The 12,068-nt window shown below is 43.0% G+C and overlaps 1 protein-coding gene across 3 annotated transcripts in view; it reads left to right on the forward strand.

Annotated features, from left to right (window-relative positions):
* Positions 1 to 12,068, forward strand: part of ALPK3 (alpha kinase 3) — a 153,662-nt gene that overhangs the window by 96,538 nt on the left and 45,056 nt on the right. For all 3 annotated transcript variants that reach the window (XR_005775560.1, XM_040413630.1, XM_040413631.1), the window contains 2 exons: positions 2,347 to 2,494; positions 8,842 to 8,969. Coding sequence is in view for 2 of the 3 variants with exons in the window: in XM_040413630.1 (XP_040269564.1) it covers positions 2,347 to 2,494; positions 8,842 to 8,969 (276 nt within the window). In the remaining variant the exon portion in view is untranslated. The remainder of the gene's footprint in view (positions 1 to 2,346; positions 2,495 to 8,841; positions 8,970 to 12,068) is intronic.

Below are 12,068 nucleotides of genomic sequence, written 5' to 3' on the forward strand. Positions count from 1 at the left end.
ACATTCTCTCAATGTAATGTATTACCTGTCTATTATACATAGTTACATACTGTAGTTAATAAAGTTGAAAAAAGACCTAAGTCAGTCAAGTTCAACCAAGGGATAGGTGGGGACGTGAATCCCAGAAGGAAGTGAAACTTACTTTTAAGAATTCATCTAAACCCTTTTTTTTTTTACTTGTTTTATTGAAGAGTAACATGGCAGGTCATGTCATAGGCAGTATCAAATAGTCATACATTTAGATCACATAGGACAAAGTTATGGGTTATTCCAGTTACAATATAGTAGCAAACAAATCCCAGACAGATATATTGAGAATCATGCACATCAATAAAAAAACAGAAGGAAAAAATGACAAAGTGACTATTGTGTTATTTCACTTTACATAGGTGAGTTTGTTGGTGTAGTTGCGTTATTGGATATGGTCAGCGGTGAGTCACACCATGGGCCCCATACTTTCAAGAACTTTTGAGGGCATTTCCTATGTATAAGCAGCACATTTTCCAATTGGATCAGCTTATTCACTAGCCTTTTCCAAAGACCTACTGTGGGCAAATCATCTGCCATCCACTTGAGAGCTATAACTTTCCTGGCCAGGAATAGAGTCTCCCTAAGTAAAATTTTGCTATAGTGTGTCCATCCATCTTGTTTTAGGATGCCAAGGATGCATGCCTTAGGACAGGGCTGGCCAACCTGTGGCTCTCCAGCTGTTGTAAAACTACAATTCCCACCATGCCCTGCTGTAGTCTGATAGTTGTAGGCTGTCTGGGCATGCTAGGAGTTGTAGTTTTGCAACAGCTGGAGAGCCGCAGGTTGGCCATCCCTTCCTTAGGACATCTAAACCCTTTTTAGAACTGTCCACTGTTCCTGCTGTGACCATGTCCTGAGGAAGTCTATTCCACACATTCATATTCTTACAGTAAAGAAGCTTTGATGCTTTTTCCTCCAGTCGGAGGCAATGCCCCATAGTCCGGGTCAAAATTTTCAGGAACTAAATTCAGTGCAGAAAAGGTTTATAAAGAAATCAAATCAAAAGAAGCAAATACATCGTCTAAAAAAGTGCAAATAAAGCAATAGGAAATTATGACCTGCATGTTATAAAACTATGTCTCATTCTGTAAATGTCCTGTAGTTGTGTAAAGATAGGCATAGACATGATATAGCTGTAGGATACATTTCTACCATGCATGGACAACTCATCTACGGGTTATCACTCATAAGAACAAAGGGATACACATACATTCTGCTTCCAGCTCCATCCACTGTATATTTTCTGGTGTCAGCAACTGCCCAAAACAGCCGATCACTATGTGTGGCCAGCGTCAGATCCCCATCGATCTGATATTTGATAGTAGTAAAGGAATGTGTTGGCAATCCACCTGGGTATTTGTAATGTGGTGCTCGGTGATGGGGGTGAAAACCACTTTTATTCACATTCCAATCCTGCACTCTGGTCTTCTCTAACTACATCGGCCGTGAACAAGGTCCAGAATGGACCAAAACGTTGGCCGCAATTGAGGTGCACCCTAATGATGGAATAACTTATCCCTTCATTTCAAAAAATCTTTTTTTGAGTGCCATGATTTGACAGGATCTGATATTGATGACCTAACCTGGGGACCCCTAAACCTTTATAACTATACTTATAATTGTGTTACTTAAAGGGGTTGTCCGGGATCAAGATTTTTTTTTAAAACCAGTTAAATCACTATTAATAGCGGTTTAAAGGTCCCCCCAGATGTTTTTAGGTATTTTTACACTTCAGCAGGGCTCCTATAGTCCCCCACTGATTGTTTACCTCTCTGTTTTTGTGCGGTAACTTCCTGCCTCGATGCTTTCTGGGTCCCAGCGCAGCGCAGCATCGCGTTGTTTCGAGTGTGTGCCTGCTCCTCCGTGCAGCCATCCCCCCTAATTCATCCTGCCGCAACTATTCCTCCGCCTTAGTCACGCCCCTAAACGCCTCCTTCCTTGCTAAGAATGCGCCCTGCCCGGTGAGGGGTGTGGCTTGGCATGATGAGGGGCGTGGCTTAGCGCGATCTGTTGCGCCTAGTTACTGCCCCTCCATGCGCTTGGAGTAATTAGAGGCTGACTGTGACGTCACCAGGCTCCTTGCGAAGCTGAAGAAGAGGCTTCACTATGCAGAAAGGGACCCGGTACGTCACTGACTGTGATAGAAACTGCACTTCCGGATGAAAGTGAAAAAGGGCCATCAGAAATGTCTGGTAAGGGAAGGACAGGCATGAATGTAATATTTAGGGGACCATTGTACATGTACACCCATGTCCCCAATCCCGGACAACCCCTTTAAAACAAAGTCCTATAAACTTCTTAACCTTTTTCTTTAAGCTCCACAGGTGATTCGGAAGATTCGGGCAGAACAATTTTCCGATGCCTCTGGAAATTTAAAACTCTGGTGCCAGTTCTTCAATATTTTAAGTGACTCAACTATAACCTGGTACAAAGATGAAATTCAAATGGCAAAAGTAAAAAGAAGGTAATGATTATCGTCTTGTCTTTTATATAGCATCATTACCTTCCATGGCACTGTATAAATGTATGACCTGTACATGATTCCACGCACAAAACATCACAAAAGCATACGTAACGGGGCAAATGTATTAAAACTATGTATAAACTAGCCATAGCAACCAGTTACTGCATAGACAACTAGACACCAATTTTCAAAGGCACTATATGAAATGAAAGCAGTGCTGTGATTTGCTACTATTGACAATAAAGTCCATTTTTTCTTTTAGACCATTTCATAAATCTCCTCCAATGTAACAAGAAAAACATAGAAACATTCTTAATTAGATGCCATTAAACAGCCTGCACATATGAGATTATCTATTAGATGGTTCTTACTAAAACGTTCCAAGTAAGGGTACTTTCACACTAGTGTTTTTCTTTTCCGGCACTGAGTTCCGTCATAGGGGCTCAATACCAGAAAAGAACTGATCAGTTTTATCCACATGCATTCTGAATGGAGAGAAATCTGTTCAGGATGCATCAGGATGTCTTCAGTCCAGTCACTGAACGGCGCTTTGGACGGAGAAAATACCGCAGCATGCTGCGGTATTCTCTCCATCCAAAATTCCGGATCAATTGCCGGAATGCCGGATCCGGCATTAATTTACATTGAAATGTATTAGTGCCGGATCCGTTATATATAACAGATCCGTTTCTCCAGGTGACATCCGGAGAGACGGATCCGTTCTTGCTATGCATTTGTAAGACGGATCCGCATCTGGATCCGTCTACAAATGCTGTCCGTTGCATGCAGATTGCCGGATCCAGCAAGCAGTTCCGGCAACGGAACTGCTTGCCGGATCACTCTGCCGCAAGTGTGAAAGTAGCCTAAGGGCTCATGTACACGGCCGTTGCCCGGCCGCATTGCGGCCCGCATACAGCGGGTCCGCAATACACAGGCACCGGCCGTGTGCACCCCGCATCGCGAATGCGGACTCATTCACTTGCGGTGTTTCTGTCCATGCCTCCACACCGCAAAAAAATAGAACATGTTCTATTTTTTTACGGTGCGGATGGATCACAGACCCATTCAAGCTGAATTGGTCTTGATCCGTCCCGGCCGCTGCACGGATGTTACACGGGCATTGGGGACCACAAATTGCGGTCCCCAATGCACGGAACAGCCGCACAACGGCCGTGTGCATTAGCCCTAAGACTCAAGATTTCCCAGATCCTTGGTGTCCTTTTCCAGTCACATCCCCCTCCCTTTGGCATATCCTCCTTCTGTTATGCTGGTGCTCATAGGACATGCACTAAACACTAAATACTGCTTGGGGATCATCCAGGTGTTTGTTTGTTTTTTGCAAATTTGAGATGGGCATTAATGTTAATCTTAGACAACCGTTGTTCCACCTGTCCACACTACTATGCAAGTCACTTACTTGTTCTGGAGTCATGAACATGAATGATAGCTGGCGGTAGTATGGTCTACAGTTCTTTAGTTGCTCTTCCTGAACGATTTGTCACTGAACCTTTGGAATTATATTAAAAAGCTGAATTCTCTTGGAAAGATTCCCCACTGTTCTCCATTTGGAGATAAATGGGCACATTTATTAGGACTGGCGTTTTAGAGGCTGGTCTTAATAGGCCCCATAGCTGGCGGTGGATCGACAAAGTTATGTAGAGGAGCCGGCCTCTTCATAACTTTGGCGCATCCAGCACTGATTCTAAATGTAAAACAACTTCCTAGCTGTATTACATTTAGACCATTTTCTACGCCTAAACCAAGAGTAGAAAATGATGAATGAGACGGTCCTGCTGTCTCGTCACCTTCACAGCCTACACCACTCCCACTTTTTTAGACCTGGCGTGAGAGCGGAGAAGTCATATAGGCCACAAAAGTGGAGTATATATGGTTATTAAAGACCCCTAAAGTCTCTCAACCGCGGTTCAGTGGAGTTCCAGATCCTTAGAAATGACATTGTCTAAGTGTACATTTGAATAACAACCTTTTCACACCTATTTAAAAATTTCCATTAGTCATGGCATGTTTCATGGTATTCACTGCACTCAGTAGGGGTGATTTATCAAAGTGGTGTAAAGAAAAAACTGTCTTTTTTGCCCAAAGGAGCTCTGAAAAATGAAAGGTAGAAGCTAATTGGTTGCTATGGGAAACTAAGATAGTTTTCCTTTAAAACAGTTTTGATAAATCTACTCCAGTGTGTACTGTTCTGTATACAGTGAGATTTAGCTTAAAAAAAGCTTTTCCATTACTCCCAATTTTTTCGGATATGTTTTTTTTTACATTAAAGGGGTTTTCCAAGATATTTTTATTGATGAGCTATCCTCAGGATAGGTCATCAATATCATACCTCCAAACCTTCCTGGATCCGGCGGGACAGTCCCGGATTTCAATGACTCACGGTCCCCGGTACAGGGGAGGTATGTCCCGCTTTCTGGCAGCTGCTCCCAATAATGAAGTAGAGAGCCATCCGTCCCTGCTGCTGGGAAATGAGGTGAGTATGTGGAGTTTATTATTTTTACTGCCTGTGAAGGGGACACTTTACTGGGCATATTACTGTCAGGGGGCACTTTACTGGGCATATTACTGTCGGGGGCACTTTACTGGGCATATTACTGTCAGGGGGCACTTTACTGGGCATATTACTGCCAGGGGCACTTTACTGGGCATAGTACTGCCAGGGGATACAGCTGGACATAACTACTGTGAGGGGGCACATATCTGGGAATAACTACTGTGAGGGGCACATATCTGGACCTAACTACTAAGAGGGAGCACCCTCGCCGATCATCCAGTAAAAAAGAAGGACGCACTGTGCCAGCACAGCCTTCTCATTGTTTACCTGCTCACTGTTGCAACAGCAGTGAGAAGGTGTAATTACAAGAAGCTATCCCATCCACTTCTATTGGACGGCTCCTTCCTATACAATTGTATAGGAACGAGCTGTCCCATTAAAGTGAATGGAACGGCTTAGGTGTAATTACACTGCTCACTGCTGTGATGTCGATGGTGAGCAGGTAAAAAATGAAGAGAAGGCTGTGCTGGCACAGTGCGGCCTTCTTTTTTACTAGATGATCGGGGGTACCTGGTGTCAGACCCCACCTATCTGATATCGATGACCTATCCTGAGGATAGCTCATCAATAAAAATATCTCTGAAAACCCCTTCAAGCACTTGCCTTTTTCTGGCAGTCCCATAGAGAACAAATGGAGTGGTATGGTGCATGCTCGAACAGGCTCTCCATTAAAGGGGTTCTTTTGGCATTATGAAAAATAGCAGCATTCCACGGACCTGTGGAAGAAAGAAGCTTTTGCTAATACTTACTTGTGCCTTGCTACACCGATTCCTCAGCCCCTGCTGCACTCACACAGGCTGCAAGCTCTTCTGCTCGATTCCCAACCGGATGTGTACACTTCTTTTCCTGTTCAGCTGCATAGTAGTAACAATATTCCAAAAATATCTGGGATATAAGCATTTTTTAAGTGTAAATTTAAAACTGTTTAGAATTATGGATTTTAATTATAACCAGTATCTTTCATGAGTTAACCTCTGTAAGAGACACATAGAAATCTAATATTTAATAACTGGAAATAGTTTTGTTGCCATAAATTGCTGTTAAAGGTGATTCACCCATTTACAATAGTTAACGAGGAAGTTTCTTTATCACGAGTGACAGAGGAGTTGGAGAACTTTGTTCCTTAAATGAGTGTGATGTGAGTACTCAGGTTCCCTTATTACACTTTTATCAAATATTATCTATATTAAGACTACTTTCACACTTGCGGCAGCAGGGTCCGGCAGGCTGTTCCGGTGGGGGAACAGCTTGCCAGATCCGTGCTAATGCTAGCCCACCATGCCGCCGGAAGTCCGCTCCGGCCCCATTCACTATAATGCCGGCCGCAGCATGGCAAACATGCTGAAAGGCGGCCGGATAAAAACTACAGCACGCAGAGGTTTTTGTCTGGTCGCTTCTTGGCTTGTTTGCCGAACTGCAGCCGGACCTCTGGCCCGCCCCCATTATAGTGAATGGGGTAGGAGCGGACTTCCGGCGGCATGGTGGGCTACCATTAGCACAGATCCGGCAGGCTGTTCCCCCACCAGAAAAGGCTACCGCAAATGTGAAAGTAGCCTTAAAAAAGAAACAAACGTTACTCTACAGTACTAACATGCTAGCTAGTGAAGTGGACACTTATTTTATTCAGTGGTGCTACGATATCGGTATGCCATTGTAAGATAAAATAGAAGGGCCACACCCCAGTAAGTATATACACATTCAATGTGTAAAAGGAGTGTCCTATAGGGAAACGGCTGCTACAGGGCCCCAACTGAGAAGGGGGCCACCCAGAAGGAGGACTGAAAGATTTTACTGTCAGGGCCCCAGTGTTATACAATGTCATTATATACAGTGACATGACATACAGTGTATATGGATTCCAAAAATTTGCTTTGTGGCCCTGTCATCTCTAGTGATGCCACTGATGTGTAATCTATTCACCTATGTTCAACTGTACATTCTTAATAAAGTGAAAAGTCCATATAAACAGCATCATCAGTTGGTATATATAATAAACTTTTACCAACAAATGTGCACACAAGATGGAAAGAAAATCCCTTGTGGATTTTACCGCGAATATGTGGCAAGATTGGCATGTTTTATGCATTCCAAAAGGTGAAATCCATTAAGAAAATCTGCAAAAATAATTGACGCTGCAAAATTATAATCCACACCACATTGTATTTTATGCATGGACATATTTACACATTCAGTGGCTGTGACTTCTTAAAAGCCCATCCATTTTGCTGCTGCAGTAATACGCAATGGATTTTCCAACCGCAAATCCGGACAAAAAATCTGTTGCATTTTTGCTACTAGTGGACATAATATAGGATATAGGATATAATAATAAATAGTCAATTACCTAATTCACAAGGGGGCAGGGCAAGCAAATCACAACAAAAAGGAAACAGCATATATCACTGTACCATAGGAGCAATTATACCTGCTTCTAGGTGTGTCAGCATCTATGTCCACTATGTCCAACAGCAACAATGTACAGTAATGAATCTGGTCAAGTATCTGCTAAAGTTGTGCAAACTTTGCTTCAAAAGGCCAGATGCTTAAAGGCTATGTACACCTTCAGAGGCAATTTTTGTTTATGATTGCATTTTACTCATTTATTAAAAATATTGACCCATTCTGTCACAAAGGGTTAACTGTTTGTCTAGTTGTGTGAATGGTCATTTTTACTTTCACTTTGTGCAGGTCATCTAGTAAACCTTATCTCTAATTAATTAAGAGGTCATAAACACTTATTTAAGCCACATTCCTATTAGTAAGATAAGGACTAAGCTATAAAGTGTGTTTCGGAGGTCAGAGAACAGAGATAAGGAGTCCGTCAGCTCCTGGTCTGACGGAAAAAAATGAAACTCCAAAGGGTGCTACTACAGCATCTCAGCTCTGTACAGAAAAATGGATTCCATATTTCTAATAAAGACCAATTGGAAAAAATCATTTTAGCTCAAAATAAGTACACTGCAATAATATTTTTTTTTAAATTGTCCCCAACGGTGTACACAGCCTTTACATTTTGAAAAAACTACTTAACTATTTCATATTTACTGCAGAGCTGAATTTCTACAGTTTCATCTTAAAGTCCTGGAGGATTAAGCCAGGTCCTGGTGGATTGTACATGCTTTTATTTTCTTGTGGAACACAGTACTGCTTCTTCTCTTTTGGCTGTCTTCCATTGTATAAGTTAGGCTTTATTCACACATCAGTCAATGATTTCCATCAGTTATTGTGAGCCAAAACCCATTGTGAAGCCTACACTGACTAGGCAGTAAGGGAAAAATCTGCTCCTGTTCTGTTTCGAGCCACACCAGGTTTTGGCTCAAAATCACTGATGGAAAGTACTGACTGAACACTGAATGTGAATGATGCCTTACTTGATTTGCAGCCATAGACAACGGCATAAACGGCTGGATTCACATGTCAGTGTTTCATCAGTGATTTTAATCAGTGATCATGAGCCAAAACCAGTTGCGTGTGTAAAACACAGAACAGGTGCAGATCTTTCCCTTATACCTCATCTCTGTGCAGCCTTCACTCCTGGTTTTGGCTCACAATCACTGCTGAAAATCACTGACCAAAACACTGATGTGTGAACAAGGCCTCAGGATAATTAAATGCACCGATGAATGATCATAACCTCGTGTCATGTTGCCGACTTTTAATGTTTTATGAAAGATCAGACACCGTTTCGGATGACAAGTAGGGAAATTCATTTTAACACCATTATATACATGGTTACACACTTTGCTTTTGTTACATCTCGCAATTTTTTCTCTAGTTCTGGAGATGAAGGGCAGGTGGCACTTGCTGTTGTACAAGCATCGGTGAAGGACTGTGGTGTCTATCAGTGCACCATAGAGAATGAATATGGATCGGATTCAACAGACTGCCTCCTAAGCGCAGAGAGTGAGTTCTGTTTGCTTGTTACATCAATTGAATACAGAAATGTGTTAATATACTTCTTGAAGATCCACCGTCTATCCACTTGAAATACACCTTGTATAAGGAAACAAGGACATTTCTAATACATATGACTGGAATGACTATAGAGCAGGACAGCAGCAGGGGACTGACATTTTCCATTAACAGAATAAAAAAGCCTGTATTCTGAGAATAGAGAAAGCAAAAGGGCTGACACAATGGGCCAGATATATCATTAGGCTAAGTCACTTTTATGGAGTCAAAAAGTCGCAAAAAAAGGCGCAAATCAAAATTTTGCGACTTTTTTGCGACTTTTTGAAGGCAAGCGCTAAGCACTCCAGTTTTGAGAAAATGGGCGTTTTGCCTTATGCAAATGATTGGCAAGACAAATTTACTATTGCGACTTTTTAAAAAAGTCGCAAAAAAGTCGCAAAAAAGTCCCAATTTCACTCCAGCGAGGACCATGCTTATCTTATGAGACTTTTTAATAGAACATGCGACTTTTTCATAAAAACGTGCGACTTTTTCATCAAGATGTGCGACTTTTGTAAAGCTGCTTACTGACGGATAAACTGCTACCGTCAAACCACATTTATTATAGTCTTAAAGGGCCGATCATAAATCTGACTTGGCTAAAACTGACTTTAGCCATATGTTAAAGTGGAGTGAGCAGTCAGAGGAATGATAAATCTGGCCCAATGTGCGGTCCCCTGACATCCCTTCCAATAGCACTGGAGGGGACCGTTTAATTTCATTTACCCCTGAGATGTGATGATATTCATAGCGATAACTAGCAAGGGCCAAAAAGAACCATCAGGGAGAGGAACAGGACAAAGGTGGAGAAAGACAAAGTATTGGCAGCTGTGAAGTAAACTTTCTAAAGCTTAAATCATACCTGAGTCTTCAAAAAAGTGTGCATATTGGCTGTGCTTCTTTTTACAATAATAACTCCGAAGGAATAAGCCTTTTTGGGCTTTTTCACCCTAATTATTTCCCTCTCAGAAGCAGGGGGCGTCTCCCTTCTGAGGAATCTGCCAGCACTGTACTGCTGTGACGTGCTTTCCCTTACTTCCCACTATGTTTGTTTTCAGCTCCGAAGCTTGCAGAACAGATAAGGAGGGGGAGATGACACTTCCAGAAAGGCAGGAGATTCCTGTTATCTTCAGAAGCAGTGCAGAAGCAGTTCTTTTATCAGGCTCAGGAAGTGAGACCCCTAGTGGCCATGACTTTACAGCTTTTTTCAGGTGGCTGCAGGCAGATTTTTTAAATGACGTGATTTAGAAATTTGCTATTTACACCATTCTCTATTAAATTAAATGTAATTGTGTGAAAGAACAGTGACTCTTTAAGTTTAGTCTGGCTATTGGTTGTTAGACAAGGACACTGTTCCCACAATCCAAAACCTCTCGATTATGTCTGATGTTATATCTGAAAGGATAACACAACTTGCCATAGATCTCACCATTCAGTCTCAATAATTTAATTGGTCCCCTAAGAGCAATATGTAGAGAGATGGTAGATTTGGTTATACAAGTGAAGAGTTTCCAATGAAAATAGGAATTATTAAAGGGAGTCTGTCACCTCCATATGGCCATATACAGTGCTTACATGGCTCTGTAGCACACCTATACAGGATTGTAACGGTACCTTTGTTCTTTTCTTTAGACTTGCACCAGCAGGAAAAACAAAGTTTAAAGGGTTTCTATCACTTCGTATCACATATTTAGGTGTCAGACACTAGCGATCCGCTAGTGTCTGCTCTAACAAACCATCCTAATATGATAGGTTTTGGGGCAGCCGTTTTGCTAAAATAACAACTTATATCTATATGCTAATGAGCCTCTAGGTGCTATGGGGGCGTCATTAGCACCTAGAGGCTCCGTCTACCTTCATAAACTGCCGCCGCCCAGCGCGTCCCTCCAGCCCGCCCATCTCCTGCTGAATGCGATCCTCTCCGTGCGCGTCTCTGTTCTGCGCATGCGCAGTGAATGTCTGACCGCTTCCCTGCTCAGACATCTCCACTGCGCCTGCGCCGATGACATCATAGTACTCCTCCCCAGTCTCTGCCTTTGCCCGCCCTCCAAGTCTCTTGCCTCATCGATAGGGCAAAGGCAGAGGCTGGGGAGGAGTAAAGTGAAAAGAAGGCAGAGCAGCCTGGGCACCTACACACTGAACGCCGCCCCTGGGCACTTGCGAGTGCTCATTTGCATATGAATTAAACTTTGCTTTTCCTGCTGGTGCAAGTCTAAAGAAAAGAACAAAGGTACCGTTACAATCCTGTATAGGTGTGCTACAGAGCCATGTTGTAATGACCGGCGTCACGCAAAGGGAGGGAAATGGGAAGGCCCTGTCCAAGGGAGAGGGAAAGGTGGTGACCCCTGACTCACCTTGCGGCTGGCACCTGACTGCCCTGACGTCCCTAGACGGGTTCCTCACCCGTACGCCGATCACGTGCCTAAACCCTGGCTTTCCCTAAGATGAGCCCTATGTAGTGAACGGGGCGGTGGGATCACTAGTCCGCACCACTGACACTAAGAGGAAAACACCAAGGAGAGGACAGACAATACAGACAAACATATAATCCCAGGTGGGCGACAACAGCAGACCACCAAGGCCCAACAGGGATCCGGAGGGTAATGTTCTGGAACAACAACCAGAGAACACAACTACACAGCTCCAGTGGGTCAGTATAGAAGTCCAGGCAGGAAGCTCTATATCTGGCAACCAGAGAAGTGAGAGATGGGAATATAAGGAGGTTGGGATTGCTGGACAAGAAACAGCTGAGGAGGAGAAGCTACGGATCCCTGAGTGAGCCAAAAAGGATTGCAAGGCAAACCCAGAAAGCTACCTATTAATAAACAGCACTGTCTTTAGACATAGAGCACGCAGCCACCCGCAGCACCCTTCAAACTGCTTATTAGCAGGGGTGTTAGGAGTTGAGCCCCACTGAGCAGATATTGAAAGATGACATCCTGAGGCTAGGTCATTACCTTAATATTTATTTCATTGTTTGAATACTTGTATTCACAGCTTCCATGCCTGTGCAATCCTATGAGGTATAAGGAATTCCATGATGTACATGTA

The sequence above is a fragment of the Bufo bufo genome, chromosome 1 (genome assembly GCF_905171765.1).
Source record: "Bufo bufo chromosome 1, aBufBuf1.1, whole genome shotgun sequence".
Classification (NCBI taxonomy): domain Eukaryota; kingdom Metazoa; phylum Chordata; class Amphibia; order Anura; family Bufonidae; genus Bufo; species Bufo bufo.